This window comes from Oryctolagus cuniculus, chromosome 3 (assembly GCF_051225735.1).
Source record: "Oryctolagus cuniculus isolate XC-2025 breed Fujian yellow rabbit chromosome 3, ASM5122573v1, whole genome shotgun sequence".
Classification (NCBI taxonomy): Eukaryota; Metazoa; Chordata; class Mammalia; order Lagomorpha; family Leporidae; genus Oryctolagus; species Oryctolagus cuniculus.
The window spans coordinates 10955593-10981694 of NC_142869.1; the positions used below are offsets into that span (position 1 = coordinate 10955593).

Sequence of the window (26102 nt, forward strand, 5' to 3'; positions counted from 1 at the left end):
GTGGTGGTCTCACCTGCTATGCCAAAGCACCGGCCCTGAAAAGATCTTCATCATGACATATTATAGTCAAGTTTTCAACAGTAAAACATAAAGATTCTAAAATGTGCATGAGAGAAACACCAGATTACTTTCAGAGGATCTCCAATTAGACTCACAGCTGAATTCTCATCAGAAACCTTATAGGCTAAGAGAGAATGGAGAGACATAGTCCAAGTCTTAAAATAAAAAAGCTGTCAACTCAGAATACTTTACTTCATTCTTATGAATGAAGGGGAAATAAAGACCTTCCACAACAAACAGAAACTGAAAGAAATTGTCACCACTCGTCTAGCCTTATAAATGGTGATAAGGATGTGTTATAACAGGAACACAGAAAGATAGTCATCATTACAAAAAAAAAAAAATGTGAAGTCAGAAAATCTGCAATTCCAAATGGCTAGATAGGGAATGATGTACTGAGCAAGGTTATGGATAAATAGTTTAAAAAGAAGTGTAAGAAGTGCACTCTCAGGGGAGAATTAGAGAAAACCACAGTGGTATTTCTAGAGCAGGAAGAGGAATGCCGTGGAACTGTGTGAGGGTACAGACGTGCAACACAAACATACATGACACAGTAAGCAGCAGAGAGCTAGAGTGGGAGGCAGCTTAGAGACGGAGGTGAGACTAAACCGCAGAGGCCTATGGTGATATAGCCAGAGGGAGAGCATGTCATGAATCCAGTCTGGTGCCCTAGAGGCAAGAGGGTACCCACGAACCCAGTGGAAGTAAAGGAGTTACGTTTTCTCTCACCCCATCCTCCCCACAACAGCTCTTGGCACCCAGCTGAAAGAGGGAAGGTGCCATTTTAGGCTTGGGTGGCAGCTGCAGAAGCCCTTGTCTGTGAACACAGCAACTGGCTGAGATAGGGCACATCTTCTCAGCAGTACTGGTGGCAGTGGCAGGGAGAGGGCAACATTCGGCAAGTGGCTTTTTGGGTATGTGTGTGATCCAAATTCTAGTGGAGGGAAAATCTGCAGTCCCCACTGACTTTGAGCCTGACTAGGAGACAAGACGGGGCTGGGTACCCATGTAGGACTGTGAAGTGTCCCCAGCCTCACAGCATACCACAGGCTCCAGGGCTCAAGCCACCTAGGCGGGGCACCTACGGACTGTTGGCTCAGGGAACATCTGCCTCTCTGTGGACCAGAAAGGCTGGTGGGGCAGAGTGGAACCTCTGCACCCAGCAACTATGGAAGCCTTGTGTGCTGAGACTGTGGGGACTTGAAGGCTGCACAAGAGGATTCAGGGTGCAGCTGGATCTCTGGGCAATCACTGTGGGTGGCGCCACATGCTCAGAGCTCCCTGCTTGCCTGGAACAGGTCATTGCTTCAGGATCTGTACTTGGAGTGTGGACTGCACAGATTATTTGTGCAGTTCATACAGCAGCATGGATGAGAATTGCACACACTGGAAAGTAAAATCCATTGTTCACCTTGGAGAAGGAGTGAGAGTGAGATCACACCAACAGGGTGACCATTCCCTCCCTTCTGTTAGCAAGAGATCTACCATGCCTAACTGAGGTGTTACCCTGTGTCCTCGCCTCATGCTGGAGCACGAACAGAGTTCCCTGACCACACCCAGCACACACCACTTGGTATTCACTGAACATGCAGACACTCCACAAAACCACAGAGGCATGGTTTAATGATAAAAGTCATGAGAAAAAATACCAATATTTTTCACCACAAATGCCTATAAATAAATGCAGAAATTCAAGAAAAAAGTATAAGGAAAATACCATGACCCTCCAAGAAATACAACAACATTTCAATTTTAGAATGTGAAGATGAATAGATTGATGAAATGCCAGAAATGGAATTCAAAAGATTAATCACGGGATTACTCAAAAGTAATCAGAAGCAAATCCATGAACTAAAGAAAATTATACATGAATAAAAATTTTTCCCATGAAATTAAGATTTTAAAGAAAAAGCAAAATGAAATATTAGAAATGAAAAAATTGACTGTTAATGAACAACTTAATACATTATCCCTCTTAGTAGTTTTTTTATCTGTTCTACTTAATATGACTGGTTTAGATCTGTAATTGATGCACAGTTATTCTTAAGTGTTGAAAATTAACTGAAATGTGATCCCTGTTGAACATGGTGGTGGGAATGGGAGAGGGAAGAGATGTATAATTTGGGACATGCTCAGGCTGACTTGCCCCAAGTGGTGGAGTTGGAAGCATACCAGGGGATTCCAATTCAATCCCATCGAGGTGGCATGTACCAATGCCATCTCACTGTTCCAGGTGATCAGTTTCAGTTCACAGTTGGTCATGGTGAAGGGACTGGGAGTCAAAGGGAGCACATAGACAAGTCTAGTACCTGCTAACGCTAACTGATGGAGTAAATAAAGGGGAGAGTGATCCAACATGGGAAGTGAGATACTCAGCAGACTCATAGAATGGCAGATGTCCTAAATAGCACTCTGGCCTCAGAATCAGCCCTAAAGGCATTCGGAGCTGGCTGAAAAGCTCATGAGAGTATTTCAGGCATGGAAAGCCAAGACACTCTGGCAAAAGATCTCTGCGAGTGAGATCCCAGTGGAAAGAACAGGTCATCAAAGAAGGAGGTACCTTTCTCTGAAGGGAGGAGAGAACCTCCACTTTGACCATGGCCTTTTCTAAACAAGATAAGAGTCGGAGAACTCAGAGGGCTTCCATAGACTTGGAAACTCATGACTGGAGCATAGGGAGATTACTGATGCCATAGACAGGAGTGTCAATTGGTAAAGTCAACAACAAGAGTCACTGTGCACTTACTCCTCATGTAGGATCTCTATCCTTAATGTGCTGTACATTGAGATTTAATGCTATAACGAGTACTCAAACAATATATTTCACTTTGTGTTTCTATGGGGGTGCAAACTGTTGAAATCCTTACTTAATGCATACTAAACTGATCCTCTGTAAAAAAAAAAAAAAAAAAAAAAATATCAATTCCCAACTTGACTCTCACTGGGATTAAACATGACAATAGGTCTGCTCTGATTTCATCATCATTTAAAAAAATCATCTATTATTTTTCACTTTATGTTTCTGTGTGGGAGCAAACTGTTGAAATCCATACTTAATGTATACTAAGCTGATCTTCTGTATATTAAGATAATCGAAAATGAATCTTGATGTGAATGGAAGGGGAGAGGGAGTGGGAAAGGGGAGGGTTGTGGGTGGGAGGGACGGTATGGGGGGGAAGCCATTGTAATCCATAAGTCGTACTTTGGAAATTTATATGCATTAAATAAAAGTTTAAAAAAAAAGAAAAAAAAACAAACAAACAAAAAAAAGAAATGAAAAAATTGGTGGAAAATCTTAGCAACAGACTTGATGAGGCAGAAGAAAGAATACTCAAGCTAGAATACAAATCTTTGGAAATTTCTCAGTCAGAACAAAAAAAAAGAAGAAATTAGAAAACTTAAAAACAGCGTTGGAGATTTATGTAATGCTATCAGTTGACCCAATATATGAGCAGGTGGGCTATATGGATAGGACTTTTGGAGAGTGGGAGGAGGAGGAAAAAGATACCTATTGTGTAGTAAGGGATGTTCATGAACAGGACTTTCATGAAAGAAGACCCATTCTTCCTGCTAAGGGACTGAATCCCACATTTAAGTTACTCATTTGGGTGGACTGGCACAGAACTGGGGTAGACAGGAAGCTCAGTGTGAAAGCATCTGCACGGAGAAAAAAACTGAGCCCCTGGCCAGCTTGGCACTGGAAGAGGTAGAGCAGGATCCACATGCAGAGGAGGAGGAGCAGGAGTTCAGGCAGGAGGAAGCTGGGTGCTCCGGGGCACGGGGCTCTTTTTCCTGTCTCCCACGCTGGAAGACACATTTTCAGAGGTCTTCGAGTGGATCTCTAGGGAAACCAAAGCTGATTTAAAATGCAATGTGGTGTGAGCATGTTTGAGCATCATCCAGTCATCTGTGACATGTGCGGAAGTCGACAGGACTAGAGGTGGAGGGCAGATGACTTGGAATTGGAGATCAATGAGTGGGAGTGGAGGTGATTGGAGGCTTGGGTGATGGAATTCACCTGGGTGGGGGTTGATGATGATGATGATGACTTTACCTATTAGTTGGGAAAAGGAGACAGCTAGATGAGGGTCCCAAGCTGGAGGACAGACCCAAGCCCTGCTACCATGTCATTTGACCCACCTACTTGTCAATCATATATCCCACTTACCAGGATGGATTTTCCATCACCAGGGATCTGGAAGTGGAGGTGCCATGTATCCAGCGCTCTTCTGACCCTCTGACAGAGTGCCCCCCCTTCTCTGTGCAGGAGAGAACTAGAAGGTGCTGAAGGTGTCCTCTCTTTATTTCCCCTCCCCCACTCCGCTCCTCACCTATGCCTACATGTTTGCATCTTTGCCATTTTAAAAAACTTGATCACTTTCTGCACCATGTGTGTGCAGGCCCTTAGAGTGATTCTCTAAGTAGAAGGCAAGAGCTGGAGTAAAAATGATACTCCACATTTTCTCCACTTTGGTGGGCTTCTGAGGACAAACCGCTAGGTATAGGATGAACCCTGGCATCTGGAGAATGAGCCTTGGGAGTCAGATGCCAATGCTGAGGTTCCCGGATCTGATCCCTGGGGCCAGATGGCTGACACTGTGGCACCAGTAACCAGTGCACATGAGTAAAACATACTCAGGATTGTTTTAATCCACACCCCAGCATCCCAACTCCTGTCCCCAAGAATATTCAATTCTTGGCCTAGTCAAGTTTGGAGAAAGGTAGCTGAAAAATGACATGAGGAAGAACATTTAATACCACCTAGGCCATGTCCTATGAATGAATATTTGTTGCCTAACAGCCCTGCCACTGTGGAGACAGCGACAAGTGACAAGGGCTACACTGAAAAGGTAAGCAAGAGGAAGAAGTGTGTGCATGAAGAGCTGGAGCAAGAGCAGGAGCATGACCCTTGGCTGTCTGAAGTCAGTAACTGGAAGACTAGGCCCACATCCTGTCTAGAGGAGGCTGTGGACATGGATTCTGAGGTCAAATCTGAATTACAGAATGATCCCTGGTAGGGTCCAGCTGATCCCTGGGAGCCAGAAATAAACACTGAGAATGAGGACTGTCAAGACTGGTTCTACATAATGGAAGGTGGCCACTCACTCTCCTGAGGATTGGATTTTCTCTGGACAGTGCTGAGAATTCACAGCCATGAAGCCAAAGACCTTCCTCTCGCAGGTGTCTATGTCCTGTTACTCTCAGATGGCAATTCCCTCTGTCCTTTGGCCACAGTGTTTGCTGTTGAAGAGAATGTTGAGCAAGTCAAGGGCTTCCCACTCCAATTCTGAACTCTCAATTGACTTGGAAGATTTATAAGGTAGAACCTTACAATAGCTTTGTTAACTGCTGTATCCTAAGCATATGACATTAAATGCATAGTGCAAAAAAAAAAAAAACTTATGGGATACAGCAAAAGCAGTGTTAAGAGGGAAGTTTAGAGAAACTGGTGCCTACATGAAGAAATTGGAAAGGCACCAAATAAAAGAGCTATCAGCATACCTCAAGGAATTACAAAAACAACAAGCCAAACTCAAAATTAGTAGGAGGAAAGAAACAATTAATGTTAGAGAATAAACAAAATTGATACATCATTGGCCCAATTAAACCAAAAAGACAAGCAGGTACCTATTCAAAACAACTGAAAGGGGGAAATCCTCTCAAATTCCTTCTATCAGGCCATCATCATCTTAATTCCAAAACCAGAAAAACATACAACAAAAAAGGAGGTGTAGATTAATATCACTTATGAACATAGGTGCAAAAATCCTCAACAAAATACTAGCCCATTGAACCAAACAGCACATCAGAAAGAGCATGCACCTGCACCAAGTAGGGTTTATCTCTGGTATACAGGGATGGTTCAATACATACAAATCAATGAACATGATACACCACATTAACAAACTGAAAAATAAACACCACATGATCATCTCAATCATATGACTGAAAATGCAGATAAAGCATTTGATAAAACACAGCATCCTTTCATGATAGAACCTTTAAGCAAATTGGGTATAGAAGGAACATTCCTCAACACAATCAAAGCAATTTATCATAAACCCACAGTCAGCATCATAATGCTGGAAGCATTTCTACTAAGATCCAAAATCAGACAAGGATCTCCACTTTCACCATTGCTATTCTGTATAGTCCTGAAAGTTTTAGCCAGAGTCATTCAGCAAGAAAAAGAAATCAGGGTTACACAAATTGGAAAGGAGGAAGTCAAATCAAATCATCCCTGTTTGCATATGGCATGATTCTTTATACAGGGGAACCAAAAGACTCCACTAAGAGACTATTGGAACACATAAAGAGTTTGGTGAAGTGGCAGGATATAAAATTAACACAGAAAAATCAACAGCCTTTATATAAATAGACAGTGCCATGGCTGAGAAGGAACTTATAAGACTGGTCCTATTCACAATAGCTACAGAGTAATTTAAATACCTTGGAATAAATTTAACCAAGGAGATGAAAGGTCTTTATGATGAAAATTACAAACATTAAAGAAAGAATTAGAAGAAGATATGAAAATGGAAAAATCTTCCATGTTCATGAATTGGAAGAATTAACATATAAAAATATCCATCCGCTGAAAGCAATTTACAGATTCAATGTGATCCTAATAAAAATTCCAATGACATTCTTCTCAGATCTAGAAAAAATTATGCTAAAGCTCATAAGGAAGCACAGTGTTACTGAATAGCTAAAGTAATCTTAAACAACAAAAACAAAGCCAGAGGCATCACAGTACCATATTTCAAGATATACTATGGGCTGTTATAATCAAAACAGCCTGATACTAGCACAAAAATAGACATGTAGACCAAGAGAACAGAATAGAATCTCCAGAAATAAATTCACTCATCTATAACCAACTATTCTTTGACAAAGGAACTAAAATAAATCCCTGGAGAAAAGAGTCTGTTCTACAAATGGTGCTTTGGATCTCCACATGAGAAATAAAAAACAAGATCCCCATCTTACACCTTATACAAAAATCAACTCATAAATCTATGACCTAATACCATCAAATTACTAGAGGCAAACACTGGGGAAACTGTACCAGATTTTGGCATAGGCAAAGACTTCTCAGAAACAACCCCAGAAGTAAAGGCAATAAAAAGCAAAGATAGACAAATGAGATTACATCAAGCAAAGAAGCTTCTGCACTACAAAGGAAACACTCAACAACAGAAAGAGGCAACTGACAGAATGAGAGAAAAATATTTGCAAACAATGCAACTGATAAAGGATTAATATCCAGGACCTGTAAAGAGCTCAAGAAACTCAACAACAACAACAACAAAAAAAAAACAAATAATCCAGTTAAAAAATAGGCAAAGGACTCAAACAAGCATTTTTCAAAAGAAGAAATTCAAATGGCCAACAAACACACGAAAAAAAAAAAAGCTCAGATCAACAGCCATTAGGGAAAGGCAAAAACAAACCACAGTATGGTTTCATCCCACTCCTATTAGAATGGCTCTCAAAGAGAAATCAAAAAAATAACAAATTCTGATGAGAATGTGGGGAAAAAGGTACCCTAATCCATTGTTGGTGGGAGTGTAAACTAGTACAGTCATTGTAGAAGGCAGTATGGAGATACTATAGAAAGCTAAAAATAGATATATCAGTAATCCCACCCCTGGGTTTTACCCAAGCAAAATGAAATCAAAATATGAAAGAGTTATGTGTACCCCCAAGTTTATTGCAACTCAATTCACAATAGCTAAGATAGAAAATCAACTCAGATGCCCATCAACTGATGACTAGATTTAAAAATATACATAGTATGGAATACTTCTTAGCCATAAAAAGAATAAAACACTGTCTTTTGTAACAAAATGTTTGCATCTGGAAATCATTATACTTAGTGAAATAAGCTAGGCCCAAAAATACAAACACAATATGTTTTCCCTGACCCTTGGTAACTAATAGAGTACAAAAAATAGTTGTGTATATGAGTGACATTGACATTTTGAAATCTGATGGTTTTTTACAGCCATTATCTCTACTGTTGAGTTCCCGTGTTTTTACTTCTTACTATTTGTTGAATTCTTTACTTAGTGTAGGTTTAATCTTATGAGTACAAAATAAATTGAATAAGAAAGAAAGGAGGAAGGAGGGTAGAAGTGTTATGGGAGGGATGTTAGGGTGGGAAGGATCACTATGTTCCTAAATCTGTGTATATGAAATACATGAAATTTGTTCATGCTGAAAATGTAAATTAAAGAATTAAGAAATGAAATGAGAACTTAAAGAACTCCAATATACTTATAGAACATTGTGAGTGCACAGTTTTTCTACATTTTTACAATGCACTTTCTAATTCAGCATGAATCTCATCCTCAACTTCATTTGCTAACAATATTTTCAATACTGTATCTATGTTTTCACAGCTTTCTTTTCACACTCATAATTCACTAGCTTATGTAATATTTGATTAAACTGCATGTTAACTTACATAATGTAAAGTGAAAACACAACCAACATAAGAAAGTTGTAGACAAACAGAGCCAACTTTGGATAAACTAAGACCCTCGTGAGTGGAGCAGTTAAGCACACCTGTGTATAGCTCAAGTGCTACAAGCATTCAGGGAGCCATGAATACCAGAGGTATGCCACACAGAAGGGACAGAATAACATTAGTTAATCTTCTGAATCAGTTAAGTAGAAGTTGGTTTTAAAACATTTCATTGTACTGAGTACTGTTCTTTGGCATGTTGTGACAATGTAATTTTTTTCTACTTGGCAAAATTGAAAAATAACTTCTAAATGAATTAAACCACTTTACAGTTTGTGTATGACACATTCTCCAGGAGCACTGGCCCAGTGCTGTGAACATTAGCAGAAACTCCCTGTTGGAGAACTCCCAAAGGCTGAGAGTCATCTTCCTTGAAGGAGATCACACCACTGAATGATCCTGGGAAGGGCATCAAACTTTGTATTCTTTCTGTGACAACAGGAATACCTAACCCAAAGGTACCTGAAAGTCCTCCAAAGCATATGCTAGATGCTCAATCAACATTAGTCTTCTATCTCCTTCCCTTTCCTCCCCAATAGATGGAAGGATGAATTTTTAATGTTACCCTCTTAGTATTTTTTTGTTTGTTCTACTAAATACTTTTGATTGAATACTGTAATCAATACACAATTCTTTTTAAGTGCTGAAACTTAACTGAAAAGTGATCGCTGTTAAATATAAGAGTGGGAATAAGAGAGGGAAGAGATGTGCAATTTGGGACATGCTCAAGCTGACTTACCTCAAACGGTAGAGTTAGAAACATACCGGGGATTCCAATTCAATCCCATCAAGGTGGCATGTACCAATGCCATCTCACTAGTCCCAGTGATCAATTTCTGTTCACAATTGATCATAATGATAGGACTAAGAACCAAAGGGATCACAGAAACAAGAATAGTGTCTGCAAATACTAGCTGATAGAATAAAGAAGGGAGAGAATGATCCAACATGGGAAGTGAGATACACAGCAGACCCATAGAATGGCAGATGTCCTAAACAGCACTCTGGCCTCAGAATCAGCCCTTAAGGCATGCGGATCTGGCTGAAAAGCCCATGAGAGTATTTCAGGCATGGAAAGCCAAGACACTCTGGGGAAAAAAAAAACCTAAATGAAAGATCTCTGCAAGTGAGATCCCAGTGGAAAGAACAGGTCTTCAAAGAAGGAGGTACCTTTCTCTGAAGGGAGGAGAGAACTTCCACTTTGACCAAGGCCTTGTCTAAATATGATCCGAGGCAGTGAACTCAGGGGGCTTCCATAGCCTTGGCAGCTCATGACAAGAGCCTAGGGTGATTACTGATGCCATATACAAGAGTGTCAATTTGTTAAGTCAACAACAGGAGTCACTGTGCACTTACTCCTCATGTAGGATCTTTGTCCTTAGTGTGCTGTACATTGAGATTTAATGCTATAACTAGTACTCAAACAGTATTTTTCACTTCATGTTTCTGTGTGGGAGCAAACTGTTGAAATCTTTACTTAATGTATGCTAAACTGATCTTCTGTATATAAAGAGAATTGAAAATGAATCTTGATGTGAATGGAAGGGGAGAGGGAGTGGGAAAGGGGAGGGTTGCGGGTGGGAGGGACATTATGGGGGGGGGAGCCATTGTAATCCATAAGCTGTACTTTGGAAATTTATATTCATTAAATAAAAGTTTAAAAAAATCAATGAAGGAATAAGTGAATGGAATCACAAACCCATAAGGATTGTTGAAAGCTATGGCGTAAACCACATTCTTGTGGCCCTCCAGCGTGTGCAGCTCCTCTCCAGACGCAGTGTCCCAGAGCTTGCATGTCCGGTCGTAGCTTCCTGTGATAAAGCTAACACAAGGAATGCAAACACGGTGCAGGGTGAGAAATGGCAGTGTGTGAATGGAGATTGCACTTTTTACCTGCAGGATAGTAACTCCATTTATTTCACTTTTCATGATGAGATTCATGTATTCAGGATAAACAGTTGAGAATAACATCTAAATCATTTGACATAGAGATTTACCAATTGTATCTCAAAATCAAAAAGGAGTCACCAAATAAAGGGTAATCTTGCTAATAATGGTTTACCTTCTGATAGCATATATGCATGCATAAATAAACAATTTTTCTGAAACTATAATTTATCTCAATCAATAGCATCAATTCTCCCAGTGGTCAGAACATAAAACCCATGGCACCATCTTCGATTCCTCTTTGCTCTCCACACCTCCTGCACAACTGTTAAGTAAATGTTGTCAGTGCAGTTTCAAAATACATTCCTAATGGGGCCACTTCTCAACTGGTCCATTGTGTTCATTTCTTCTAGTGGATCTTAGCTAATGCAAGGTCCTTAAAAATAATTTCCTCACAGAAATTAGAGTTTTCCACTTTAATCTTTCTCAGATAGCTTCCTAGAAATCTAGACCAAAATTCAGAGTCTACAAGGCAAGTAGCCCCCCAAGGCACACTCTGATCACCCACATTCTGCCTCTTGTGCATCTCTGAAGAGTAAAACTGTTTCTCTTATTCTATGCTTCTCATCCAAATTACCAAATCATTCCCAGCAGATAAAACAATGTCTGATGCACCAATAAGTGTTCAGTGAATGTAATTCTGCTTAGTAAATAAACAGACCCTAAAAATAACTTTTATCATCGGAAGTTACCATATAGAATCTAATATTTTAAATTAAAGAAGCAGTATCTAAGTCGTTCTTTAAGTATTCAATTATAAATGAGACGTTTTAGATTTTATGTCATTATATATTGCATATATAATTGCATATATATATAATTGTGTATATTTATGGTATAAAGTGTGATGTTTTAATAAATGGATGCATTATGTGATGATTAAATCAGTGTGGATAGTATATCCACCATCTCAAAACATTTTTCATTTCTTTGCCATTCAGAGTCCTCTCTTCTAGCTGTCTGACAATGTACAGGAGATTACAGCAAATTTTATCACCTTACTGTGCACAGAATACAAGAATTCAAGCCTCCTTAGATAGAAGAACTTTGTACCACTTGACCAGCTCCTCCACATTTGTGCCCAGCCTCTGGTAGCCACTATGTTACTTGCAATCCCTGCGAGATCAAATCTTTTACATTCTACATATGACTGAGACCATGTAGTATTTGTCATTCTGTATCTGACTTGTCTCACTTAATACAGTGAGCTCTAAAGACTTTCTTATGAAAAGTCTCTGAAATGAAAACATTGCTTTGAAAGTGTAACAAAGATATTTCCCTGAATATTGATGTCTAAATGTTAAGTGGTATTGATAAAATATGAAAACAAATTATTATTCCTAAATATACCTAAAAAGAGACGTTGATGAAACAATGCATATTTTACTGTCTTCTTGGCATTTTTCTTCTACCTTTGGATACATGTAGACTAATATCTGAGACTGTATACATATAGAAATTATTATGTGTTGAATTGTGTCCCCCAAAAAAGTTCACATGTTGAAGTCAATTGAGGATATGCCTCAAAATGTGATTTTATATGTATATAAGTCATTGCAGATATAATTAGTTAAGATGGGGTCATAGTAGAGTGGGATAGACCCCTCATTTAGTAAGTGGAAATGTGGACACAGACATACACACAAAGATCAGGACGATGTTTCTATACACCAGGGACTGCCAATAAACCCCCAGACCAAGGAGAGAGGCCGGAAATGGCTCTTCTTCCTCACACCCTGCAGAAGGAACCAAATGGACTGATACCTTAATCTTGGACTTCAAACTGCAAGAGCTGTGGGATAATAAATTTCTCTTGTTCATGCCACGTGCTGTGTGTTCTTTATTACAGCAGCCCTCACAATCTAACGCAGACATGGTAAGGTTTATGTCTTTAGGTGAAGACCAGGCTTCTACCTCATTTTTCCCACACAGCAACTCAGCTGCCAAGATGACCAAACCATGCTCCAAACACTAGCTTGAAGGTTCGGCTCAGCACACATGAAAGCACTGATGGAAAATGTCCACTCTGAATCCACAGATCACAACCAACCCAATGCTGTTCCTGTCTGTTCCAACCACGGAGGCAAACAGGACATTTGTCCATCTGACCTGTTACTGAGTCAAGTTATTCAGAACTGTAACATATTCTAGGGTCCCAACAAGCCTCCCACCACAATGGCACAAATGTTATAGAACTGAGATTAGAACAGAAAAATTAAGTGAATGAGAGGGCTTCTGCTACTCTTCCACAGTCAGCACAGTCCTAATTCAAAGAAATGAACACTGTATCTTTAACTAAATGGAATCTTTGACAAATAAACACTTAAAATTGTATCCCTTGATTTCTAAATATTAGAGATAAAAAAAGAACCTTACCATGAGCCTGATTTGTTAAGTGCAACATTCGTCAGTGGCAGTATATGCGCCCTGAGAACCTTTAATAAAAGAAAACAGCATTTTTTTAGACCCAAACCAGATTAAATTTAATTTGTTAATTTTAATTTCAGAACAATGAAGACATTCCTTATTGTCTTGCCTAGGTGTAACAAATGGGCAATATCCAAGATCCAAATAAATGAGAAAAAATATATTGTATATTTATTATTAACAAAAGCAATCAATCTAGTGGTTAGGAATGATTGCAGAGCAATGATTGGTTCTGTGTTTCTCAACAACTACCTTTAAGATGAATTATGGCTGTTAAATAAGATACCAAATGCAACAAATTGGTAACACTTTCTTTAACATATGGAATAAAGCTTTGCATACATTTCAAGCAGTGCATATAGAGAATGCACTAAATATTTCAAATACAGATTTTATAATGTATTATTATTTCTTTTTGAATCATAAAGCTCCTTTCAAAGGACTACGTCTTACCTTTCAATCCTGGCATTGTCTATCTTAATAAATAGTTACAGGGTGAATATACATAAATTATATAATCTATTAATAGAGTCATTGGCTGGGCTGGGACAGTCCCACTATGTCTGCTGACAGACTATAACTGTTAATAGCATTCCCTTCCACTCTCAAATTTTCCCCTTAGAGGATAAAGTAACAAGGCTACCCTAGTTAGGTCACATTTGATGTTAAACAGTGCCACCTGCTGGATAAAAACAACCTCACCCTCACCCAGAAACAACAGATGGTACAAACGAGGGCCTGGGTATTTTGTATACCATAGAACAAATTGTGAATAAATAATAATTTTAATTATCACAATTATATTTCAACTACAAAAATAAAGTCTGCAAATTGATAAGCTCTAGACTGAACCATTAAATATTTTAATCAATAAAGAAAAATAAAAGCTAGTCTTGAAGTACTAAGTGACTCTATTTGTTAGATTTTTAATTCAAATATCAAAAACTAGAGAAAAAATAACATCTTTACATTGTATTAAAATCACAGTAGCCAGGAGAGGCACCAAGTAGAAGGAATAGGGAGAAAGCTTATTGCTCTAGTCTAGGGAAAGATAGTTTTAAAAACGTGGAAAGAGTACAATCTTACAGAGGAGTTAGGGAGAAAACAGCAGAGGAAACACCACACAAATTAGAGGGACACTATGGATCTACGTGGATTGTTTGGAAACACATGACTCAGTGCCCCAGCAGCAAGAGTCTCAGCACCAGCTTTGGAGAGTGAGGTGAGACCAGACTGCAGCAGCCCAAGCCACTGGCAAATAAAGCTACAGGAAGAGCCTGGCTTGAGTCTGACTTGGAATGTGGAGACAGTGTACCTGCCAACCTAGAGGAAAAAAACAGGGAACATTTCTCTCTCCCTGACCACCCAGCGCAAGTGTCCTGTAACTAGCAGAGAGTAGGTGGGCATGTTTTAGACATACATAACAGCTGTGCCAGCGTGAGTCTGTGCACCCAGCAACCAGCCAAGGGGAGATGCTTAACTCTGGCTGGGAGAACTGATGGGGCTGTGTCGCTCCCCCTCTTCGTGGAGGAACGACACTAGACCCTGCGCTGTTCTTTTGTCTGCTCTGCCCTCCCCGGGTTTGCTGCTGGTTCTTCCCGGGTTGGCTGCCGTCCTCCCACCTCCGTGAAAGGGCGGTTCCCCCTGCCACTTTCCCCACTTCCGCTCTCGGGGGCTGCTCAGATGTTCCTCGGGTGTTCCCCTTAGATGTTCCTGGTGCATGTTGTCTCTCTCCTCCTTTATAGTCCTCTTCCACCAATTCCAACTCTGCCACCCACACGCCGAGCACGCTGCTCTCCTCCAATCAGGAGCAGGAGCAGCTCCTGCAGCTCAATCAAATTGGCGAGAGGCAGCTGTGCAGAATCTGTTTGCTCCTCTCCCAGCACCATATTGTGGGAGAGCAGATGCATAGAATAAGTCTTAATTCCAGTAACTTAGTCTAGTCCGAGTTGCTCCCCACAGGGCTGTGTGCTCGTGGCTGTGAGAGCCTTGTGTGTTGGGACTGTGAAAACACTGTGGCTGCGTGTTAGTGTACAGGGTGTGGCTGGGCAGTCATTGCGGGCAGCTGCACATGCTCAGGGCTCCCTGAACTCCAGGTGAGGGTCATTGCTGCAGGATCTGTGCTCACACCGAAGACTGCTCTGATTCTTCGTTTGGTTCTTGTGGCAACACAAATGAATATTATACACACTGGGGCTAGCACCCAGGCATCCATCTCCTTGGAGGAAATGGAGTGAGCATGAGACTATGCCAACAGAGCGGAACAAACCTCTCCTTTCATTATAAAAGAAAAAGAGGAAGAAGAGATTTACCATGCCCAATTTCTGAGTCATCTTGGATAGTCCCTTCACCCTAGAACACTAAACAGAGCTCCCAGGCCACACCCAGCACATGCCTCGGTATTCTCTGAAAGAGCAGACATTCGACTAATCTACGGAGGCATCGTCCAAAGACAAAAACCATCACAGGGAAAAAAATAAATAACTAAACCAACAAGTAGCCTCACAAATGCCTTAAAATAAATGCAGTAATTCAAAAAACAAGATTAAGGAAGACAACATGATGCCTTGAAAGGAACACAACAACACTTCAATACAAGAATGTGCAAATGAACACACTGAAGAAATATGCCAGCAACAGAATTCAAAAATTAGTTGTAGGTTTACTTAGAAGTAGTCAGAAGCAAATCCACATACTAAAGAAATCCATACATCATAGGAAAGAAAATTTTTGTCAGGAAATTGAGATTTTAAATAAAAATCAAAATGAAATATTGGAAATGAAGAATTCAAGAGAACAAATTAAAAATCCTGTGGAAAGCCTTAACAACAGAATCAGTAACACAGAAGCCAGAATACACAAATTAGAAGACCAATTTATGGAAATTTTACAATCAGACCAAAGTAAAAAAAAAAAAAAAAGAAGAAGAAATTAGAAAACTAAAAAACAGTGTTGGAGATCTGTGGGATTCATGGGATACTATCAAATGATCCAACATATAGGACTTAGGAGTTCCTGAAGGCGTGGAAAGAGAAAAAGGATTAAAAAGCCTTTTTAGTGAAATAATAACAGAAAACTTCCTTAATTTGGGGAAAGAAAGGTGTGGTGGAATGAGGGGGTGAAAAGGTCATGCCAAGATGGCCACTGACAACAGAAACTGCCTGGCAACAGGCCATGATTTGATGGCTTCGGAAACCACATGACAACAGAGGAAACCACATGACAACAGAGCCTGACTGACAGCAGGCTGTGATTGGATGGTTTCAGGAACTGCCTGGCAACAAGAGCCTGACTGGCAACAGGCTGTGATTGGATGGCTTCGGAAACTGTCTGGCAACAGGCTGTGATAGGTTAGGGCATAGACCGCCCCTTGACCAGATTGGCTGGCCTTGGCTATATAAACAGCTGTAGCAACTGAAATAAATGAGTCTGTGGGCTGCATGCCTCAGGCCTGCTTTCACCCGACTCCTGAGGTCTGTGTGGTGACTTTGCGCCTCTTGCCCCCACCACGCTCCTCCTCTCAGAACGAATCCTCTCAGGAAGAAATCAACTGTAACAGAAAGGGAATCTAAGTAAGGAAGCACATAGAACTCCTAATAGACATGATGAGAAAAAATCTTCGCCATGACACATTGTAGTCAAACTCTCTACAGTAAAGCATAAAAAAAGTTTCTAAAAAATGCAAGAGAAATGTCAGATTATTTTCAGAGGGTCTCCAAGTAGACACACAGTTGCCTTCTCATCAGAAACCCTACAGGTTAGGAGAGAATGGTGAGATACATTCCAAGTCTTAAGAGAAAAAAACTGTCAACCCAGAATACTGTACCCTGCTGAGCTCTTATTTATGAATGAAAGTGAAATAAAGACCTTCCATAACAAACAGAAATAGAATTTGCCACCATTCATCTAGCCTTACAAAAGATGCTTAAGGATCTGCTACAAACCAAAACACAGAAAAATGGTCCCAAGAAAGAAGGTGAAGGCAGAAAATCTCCCAGTAAAAGTAAATCCAAAGTAAATAACAGGAATATTTATGGAAAAATGGCAGGGTCAACTGGTTACTTATGCAATCACTTTGAATGTATAGGGTCTCAACTTTCCAGTTAAAAGACACAGAATGGCTGAATGGGGAAAAATCATCTATTTGCTGCTTACAAGAAACACATCTCACCAACAAAGATACATGAGGACTGAAAGTGAAAGGATGGAAAAAGATATTCCATGCTAACAGAAACCAAAAAAGAGCTGGTGTAGCCATCTTAATATCAGACAAAAGACTTTAACACAAAATCTGTTGAAAGAGACAAGGAAGGGCACTATGTAATGATTAAGGGATCAATTCAACAGGAGATGTGACTGTAATAAAGGTATATGTACCTAATTATTGGGTGCCTGGCTATTTAAAACAAATGTAAAGGGATCTAAAGAGAGACATAGATTCCCATACAATAGTAATGGGGGACTTCAATACCCCACTTTAAGCAGTGGACAGATCAACCAGACAGAAAATTAGCAAGACAACAACAGTTAATCAACACCATAGACCAAATGGACCTAACAGTTATCTACAGAACTTTTCATCTTACGGTCACATAATACACATTCTTCTTACCAATGCATGGAACTTTCTCTAAGATAGACCACAGGCCAGGTCATAAAGCAAGTTTCAGCAAATTCAAACAAAATTGAAATCATACCATGCATCTTCTCTGACCACAATGGAATGCAGCTGGAAATCAAAAACTCAAGAGTCTCTAGAGCATATGCAAACACATGGAGACTGGACAGCATGCTCCTTAATGAACAGTGGGTCATAGCAGAAATCAAAAGAGAAATCAAAAAGCAGTTGAGGAACAGTTCCTTTTTCCCACTATTTGTTGAACTCTTTTACTTAGTATAGAGTTAATCTTCTGTGTATAAAGTTAATTGAAAATAGATCTTAGTAAAAAATAAGAATCAGAATAGGAGAGAGAGGAGGAAGAAGGGCAGGAGTGGGAGTGGGAGGGTGGGTATGGTGGGTATGCTATGTTACTAAAGTTGTATTTATGAAGTGTGTGAAGTTTCTATACCTTAAATAAAAGGCTTCTGGGGAAAAAAATGTTAGCCATACAAACAAGTAATTTACCAAAATATAGTATACTTCACAAGGAAGCAGAAAATATGAAATGCTAAAATGCCATCAAACACAATTTTAACACTATTCTAGATAGAACAGTTTTAATTAAAGGTAGTGCCACCTTAAATTTACCTTTATAGAGAGAAGCTAAACTTACTACAAATGTATATTTAACATCTCAAGAAACAAGTTTTAACATTCACTTAACATAAAATCATTCAAACTGACAAAATATAAGAGGGGGGAATTAAACCACTGATGATACTTTTTATGGAAAAATACTTTCAGAGGAAGAAATGTTGTTTTCCATGATAAATCAATCAAACAGCAATGTTTTCACTGCATGCCTTCTTGACGATATCTTTACCTTGAAAAGATGGAAGCTGTGGTTGCTGTACTGTCCAAGCTTCTCCTGCAGTCTCCGTATTACAAGTGTGACCTGCTCTGTCTTGGAAGCCGTGATCAGCGGCTCTACTCTCTGGATGTCTTTGACAAGAGCACTGACATCAGTACTGAAATTTATACCAAAATTGTTACTCTTTTCTCATAGCAAAAATGGCACAAATGTTTATTACATGAACAATGCACTGCTTTATGACATTCACGAAATGTCAAAAACACCATTGCTCTCCCCATAGGGGTGAAAATCACACGAAATCAGGAAGCAGCATAGAGAGCATGCATGGTGGCACAGAACCAAGACTCGGGTTTTCTGGACTACATCTGGCCATCACAGGGGCTTCACAGGTGGAAGGTATTGCCAGGGTTCTGACGTGCTTGTCTAGGGCTGTGGTTTGAATATTTGTGGGCTCCTCAAAATCCCTGTTGAAAATTTAGTCATCAAAGTAGCAGTATTAAGAGGTGGGGTCTTCACAAAATGACCAAGTCAGCAGAGTAGAGCTCCTATAAAAGGGCTGGGTGGAGGGAGTTTGTCCCTTTTGCTGCTGCTGCCTTCTGTCATGTGAGTGGGCATGCAATGTTTCCATCACTAGAGGAGGTGGAAAGGTGGCATCACCTTGGGGCAGAGAGCAGCCTGCACCAGACCCCTGAGTGGCTGACACCTCCATCTTGAACTTTCCAGTCTCCAGATCATGAGAAGTACATTTCTGTTCTTTAAAATTACCGCATCTCTGGTATTTTTGTTCTAGCCACACAAAACAGATCACCAGCTCCTAGCAAGGCCCAGAGTTCACTGGTTCTGGACACGATGAACAGATACTGGGTGTGCCTTGCGCTAGCTTTCCATTTTACATATGTCCTCTTATTTAGTCCTGTGACACCTCGATGACATCATCCTTCTATCATGACTGTTGTGGAAGCGAAGAAACTGAGGTTCAGAAAGGTTACGTTCTAAATATTTCTAGGGAAAGAAAAAAATGCCTAACCATGAATAAACATTTAAAGAATTATGATGGGGTGGGCGTTGTGGTGCAGTGAGCTAAGTTTGGGACACCTGCATCCCATATCGATAGCTGATTGAAGTCCTACCGATTTGAGCCCTGGCTATTCAGATTCCCCTTCAGGTCCCTGATAATGTGTCTGAGAAGCAGTGGATGATGGCTCAAGTATTTGAGTCCCTGCCTCCCATGTGATAGACCCAGATGGAGTTCCTGGCTCCTGGCTTCAGCCTGGCCCAGCTCCAGATTTTGCAGCCATTTGGAGTGAACCAGCAGATGGAAGATTGATATCTCTCCCCCCCCCCTTACACTCCTGCCATGTCTTTCAAATAAATAAATACTTCTTTAAAAGTTCATTTTTTAGAAAGCCATAATTGTGAACACAAAATTTTTTGTCATTATTTTTACCCACTGAGAATCCATTCTCCTTATCTGTCTCTTGGAGTTTTGCAAAGACTTCCTAAAGGGAATGCATTCTGTGCACGATGACCTCGCAAGTGAATTTCTCTAGGCCCATACCACATTCAGAGACATAGATTGTATCTTCCACCTCTGTCTCACGGTAATGAATGAGAAGGAATGTATGCAGTCACATGAAATAGTTACTAAGGAAATAACGGGCTCAGTGATGGTTTTGAAATCTAGTAACTGGTGTTATTCAAATATGTTGAAGTCATTAAAAATCAGGCAAGTCTGAGGATGGGTCACAGAGAACAGGGGCCCAAGGAAACCTGAGTAAGGGTCCTATAGGATGCTGGGTAGGATCGTGGGGCATAGAAAGGGGGTTACAGGAAAGCTAAGAAAAACTGAGCCAGGTATGAATTTCAGTTAATAACATGTCCACCCTGCTGCGTTCATCATGACAAATCCAAGACAAGAATATGGGAAATGGGTGTGGTGTACTTGGGATCTCTGTCTCCCTAACATTTCTAAAACTATTCTAAACTAAAAAGGTTTACTTAAAGGGGGGGAGGGGGGACTGTCCATAAAGAAAAAATGATAGATTGATTATGTTTTTCTACCTCCTCCTCCTCATTTAGCAAGATCCTCAAATAAAACCCAACAAAACATAAAATCATATACCACAGAATAACTTTTAAAATAATGGGAGTGTCTGGGAGGCAGCAGACAATGGCCCAAATACTTCATTCCTAGTACCCATGTAGGAGACTCAGATGTAGCTCCTGGGTGATGCTTCTGGCATGGCCCAGCCCAGCTGTTGTGACCATTTGGGGATTGAACCAGTGAATGGAAAATGTTTTTCTATTGTTCTCCCTCTACCTTCCAAATATATAAATCTTCAAAAACTATGTAAAACATGCATTGTCTGTAATTTGTGTAGTTCATCCATCTATCATACTCTGTATCAGGGTTTTCCAATAAAATTTAGATATGAAACCCATCTTGTATTGTGTAGCTAACTTACCTTGAATCTAGATCAAGCAAATCTATGGATTTCATCTTTAATTCTCCATTTTTTTCATATTCCAACATAATTCCTGTACATAAAAAAGACCATTTATCATGACAGCTCATGCCAAAGTAAATCTGCTTTGACAATATTTTTACTCTCATTTTCTAAATGTCTACATTTTATACATAAAATATAGCCAGTGGTGTCTGGTTCCAAAACAAGATTGTGTAGATTAAGTTTTCCCTGGTACTTCCTTGGAAGTGTAACCACAGAGCCCATTCAGACTTGTTCAACTCTGTAGATATCTAGAGGAAATATTTCATCTGGTGACAAAAATGTAAAAATCTTTTTTTACAGATGCAGCAAAAATACAGAACAATAAAACATTTTGCTTTAACAGAATATGATAATATCTCAGAATACTGTACAGCCAAAAATCTCCAGGCACAGTCAAGGAATCAGTACAAGCTGAGCCCTAATCTCTCTATTCCCTGAATCGACCCCCACCTTTGCCCAAACCAAGCCTTAATTCCACAACTGCCCTGTGATCAGGAGACAGATTTGAACCTTGTCTCGTGTCTCTGATCTCCTTTCCAGTTGACTTTGCAATGAAGCCTTTTTTTTTTTTTTTTCAAAAGGTGGTACCATGGCATTCATTTCTATCTGCAGCAGGGAGTGAGCCCCCCACTCATTAAATCAATATGCTTATAATTGCACCAACAAAACAAAACAAATAAAACAAAAGAGTTGGATGGAAGACAGAATGGCTAGAAGCCCCCAGGACTTGAATAATGACCAGATAATGAGTTCTTGGGTTTTCTTTTCTTTTCTTTTTTTTTTAATTTAGTTTAACTTTTACTTAATAAATATAAATTTCCAAAGTACAACATTTGGATTAAGCAGCTTTTTCCCCCCATAACCTCCCTCCCACCCACAACCATCCCATCTCCCATGCCCTCTCCCATCCCATTCACATCAAGATTCATTTTCAATTATCTTTATATACAGAAGATCAATTTAGTATATGCTAAGTAAAGATTTCAATAGTTTGCACCCACACAGAATCACAAAGTATAAAGTACAGTTTAAGTACTAGTTAATTCACATAGCTAATTCACATAGTACAAAATATTAAGGACAGAGATCCTACATGAGAAGTAAGTGCACAGTGACTCCTCTTATTGATTTAACAATTGACACTCTTATTTATGACGTCAGTAATCACCGAGGCTCTTATCATGAGATGCCAAGACTATGGAAGCCTATTGAGTTCACAAACTCTGATCTTATTTAGACAAGGTCATAGTCAAAGTGGAATTTCTCTCCTCCCTTCAGAGAAAGGTACCTCCTTCTTTGATGTCCTGTTCTTTCTGCTGGGATCTCAGTCACAGAGAGCTTTCATTTAGGTCATTTTTTTTTTTTTGCCAGAGTGTCTTGGCTTTCCATGCCTAAAATACTCTCATGGGCTTTTTAGCCATATCCGACTGCCTTAAGGGCTGCTTCTGAGGCCAGAGTGCTGTTTAGGACATCTGCCATTCTATGGGTCTGCTGTGTATCCCACTTCCCATGTTGGATCGTTCTCTCCCTTTTAATTCTATCACTTAGTATTAGCAGACACTAGTGTTGTTTATGTGATCCCTTGGACTCTTAGTCCTATCATTATCATCAATTATGAACTGAAACAGATCACTTTGACTAGTGAGATAGCATTGGTACATGTCACCTTAATGGGACTGAATTGGAATCACCTGACAAGTTTCTAACTCTACCATTTGGGGTAAGTCTGATTGAGCATGTGCCAAACTGTACATCTCCTCCATCTCTTATCCCTACTCATAATTAACAGGGATCACCTTTCAGTTAAATTTCAACACCTAAGAATAAATGTGTGTTAATTACAGAGTTCAACCAATGGTTTTAAGTATAACAAAAATACTTAAAGGAAAAAAATAGTAAGTTGTTCCTTGACAGTCAGGACAAGGGCTGATCAAGTCACTGTTTCTCATAGTGACCATTTCACTTCAACAGGTTTCCTTTTTGGTGCTTAGTTGTCATCGATCAGGGAGAACATATGATATTTGTCCCTTTGGGACTGGCTTATTTACTCAGCATGATGTTTTCCACATACCTCCATTTTCTTGCAAATGACTGAATTTCATTTTTTCACTGCTGTATATATTCTATAGAGTACATATCCCATAATTTCTTTATCCAGTCTACTGTTGATGGGCATTTAGGTTGATTCCAGGTCTTAGCTATTGTGAAATGAGCTGTAATAACATTGAGATGCAGACAGCTCTTTTATTTGCCAATTTAATTTCTTTTGGGTAAATTCCAAGGAGTGGGATGGCTGGGTTGTATGGTAGGGTTATATTCAGGTTTCTGAGGAATCTCCAGACTGGCTTCCATAGTGGCTTAACCAGTTTGCATTCCCACCAACAGTGGGTTAGTGTCCCTTTTTCCCCACCTCCTCACCAGCATCTGTTGTTGGTAGATTTCTGTATGTGAGCCATTCTAACCAGGGTGAGGTGAAACCTCATTGTGATTTTGATTTGCATTTCCCTGATGGCTAGAGATGCTGAATATTTTTTCATGTATCTGTTGGCCCTTTAGATTTCCTCTTTTGAAAAATATCTATTGAGGTCCTTGGCCCATCTCTTAACTGGTTTGTTTGTTTTGTTGCTGCGGAGTTTCTCGATCTCTTTGTAGATTCTGGTTATTAATCCTTTATCGGTTGCAGAGTTTGCAGATATTTTTTCCCATTCTTTTGTTTGCCTCTTCACTTTCCTGTTTCTTTTGCAGTACAGAAACTTCTCAATTTGATGCAATGCCAATTCTTAATTTTGGCTTTGACTGCCTGTGCCTCCAGAGTATTTTCCAGGAAGCCTGTGCCTTTATCTTGCAGGGTTTCTCTGATGTTCTCTAATAATTTGATGGTGTTGGGTTGTAGATTTAAGTCTTTAATCCATATTGAGTGGATTTTTGTGTAAGGTGAAAGGTAGGGGTCTTGCTTCATGCTTCTGCACGTGGAAATTGAGTTTTCCCAGCACCATTTATTGAATAGGCTGTCCTTGCTCCAGGAATTGGTTTTAGATCCTTGATCAAATATAAGTTGGCTGTAGATGTTTGGATTGATTTCTGGTGTTTCTATTCTGTTCCATTGGTCATCCATCGGTTTCTGTACAAGTACCATGCTATTTTGATTATAACTTCCCTGTAGTATGTCCTGAAATCTTGTATTATCATGAATCTGGCTTTGTTTTTGTTGTATATAAGATTGCTTTAGCTATTCGAGGTGTTCTTGCCTCCATATGAATTTTAGCATCATTTTTTCCAGATCTGAGAAGAATGTCTTTGGTATTTTGATTGGTATCGCATTGAATCTATAAATTGCTTTTGGGAGAATGGACATTTTTATGGTATTGATTCTTCCAATCCATGAGCATGGAAGAGTTTTCCATTTTTTGGTATCCTCTTCTATTTCTTTCTTTAAGATTTTGTAACTCTCATTGTAGAGACCTTTGACGTCCTTGGTTAAATTTATTCCAAGGTATTTGATTGTTTTTGTGGCTATTGTTAATTCTGATTGATCTTAGAATTTCTTTCTCAGCTGTGACATTGCCTGTGTATACAAATGCTGTTGATTTTGGTGCAATGATTTTATATCCTGCTACTTTGCCAAACTCTTCTATGAGTTCCAATAGTCTCTTAGTAGAGTTCTTTGGAACCCCTAGATAAATCATATCATCTGCAAAAAGGAATAGTTTGAGTTCTTCCTTACCAATTTGTATCACTTTAATTTCTTTTTCTTGCCTAATGGCTCTGGCTAAAACTTCCAGTACTATTTGGAGTAGCAGTGGGGAGAGTGGGCATCCCTGTCTGGTACCAGATCTCAGTGGAAATGCTTCCAACTTCCTCATTAAATAGGATGCTCGCTGTGGGCTTTTCATAAATGAATTTGATTGTATTGAAGAAGGTTCCTTCTATACCCAATTTTCTTAGAGTTTTCATCACGAAAGGGTGTTGTATTTTATCAAATGCTTTCTCTGCATCTATTGAGAGAATCATATGGTTTTTCTTCGCAGTTTGTTAATGTGGTGTATCACACTGATTGATTTGCGAAAGCTGAACCAACCCTGCATACCAGGGATAAAGCCCACTTGGTCTGGGTGGATGATCTTTCTGATGTGTTGTTGCATTCTATTGGCCAGAATTTTATTGAGGATTTTTGCATCTATGTTCATCAGGGAAATTGTTCTTTAATTCTCTTTCAATGCTGCATCTTTCTCAGGTTTAGAAATTAAGGTGATGCTAGCTTCATAGAAAGAATTTGGGAGGATTCCCTCTTTTTTGATTGTTCTGAATAGTTTGAGAAGAATTGGAGTTAGTTCTTCTTTAAATGTGTGGTAGAATTCATCAATGAATCCATCCGGTCCTGGGTTTTTCTTTGTTGGAAGGGCCTTTATTCCTTGTTCAACTTCTGTCTCAGTTATGGGTCTGTTTAGGTTTTCTGTGTCTTCATGGTTCAATTTAGGTAGGTTGTATTGTCCAGGAATCTATCCATTTCTGATAGATTTCCCTGTTTGCTGGCATACAACTCTTTGTAGTAATTTCTGAAGACTCTTTATTTCTGTGTTGTCTGTTGTTACATTCCATCTTTCATCTCTGATTTTATTGATTTGGGTCTTTTCTTTTTTTAGTTTTAGGCCAATGGGGTGTCAATTTTGTTAATTTTTTCAATAAACTAGCTCTTCGTTTTGCTGATCTTTTGTAATGTATTTTTGGATTCATTCTGATGATTTCTTCTGTAATTTTAATTATTTCTCTTCTCCTACTAGTTTTGGGTCTGGTTTGCTGCACTTTTTCTATATCCCTGAGATGCACTGATAGCTCATTTATTTGGTGCCTTTCAAATTTCTTGATATAGACACCTATTGCTATAAATTTTCCTCTTAAAACTGCTTTTGCTGTATCCCATAAGTTTTGATATGTTGTGTTGTTATCTTCATTTGCTTCCAAAAAGATTTTGATTTCTCTTTTGATTACTTCCATCACCCAGTGTTCATTCAGGAGCATGTTTAGTCTCCATGTGTTTGAATATGCTCTAGGGATTCCTGAGTAGCTAATTTCCAGCTTCATTCCATGGTAGTCTGAGAAGATGCATGATATGATTTCGATTCTTTTGAATTTGCTGAGACTTGCTTTATGGCC

At 39.4% G+C, this 26102-nt stretch overlaps 1 protein-coding gene across 2 annotated transcripts in view; it reads right to left on the reverse strand.

Annotated features, from left to right (window-relative positions):
• Positions 1 to 26102, reverse strand: part of DAW1 (dynein assembly factor with WD repeats 1) — a 90394-nt gene that overhangs the window by 41664 nt on the left and 22628 nt on the right. For both annotated transcript variants that reach the window (XM_089328911.1, XM_070071497.2), the window contains exons 2-5: positions 20904 to 20976; positions 18448 to 18592; positions 12914 to 12972; positions 10290 to 10412 (exon numbers count right to left, since the gene is read on the reverse strand). In XM_089328911.1, coding sequence (XP_089185037.1) covers positions 10290 to 10412; positions 12914 to 12972; positions 18448 to 18592; positions 20904 to 20976 — 400 coding nt within the window. The remainder of the gene's footprint in view (positions 1 to 10289; positions 10413 to 12913; positions 12973 to 18447; positions 18593 to 20903; positions 20977 to 26102) is intronic.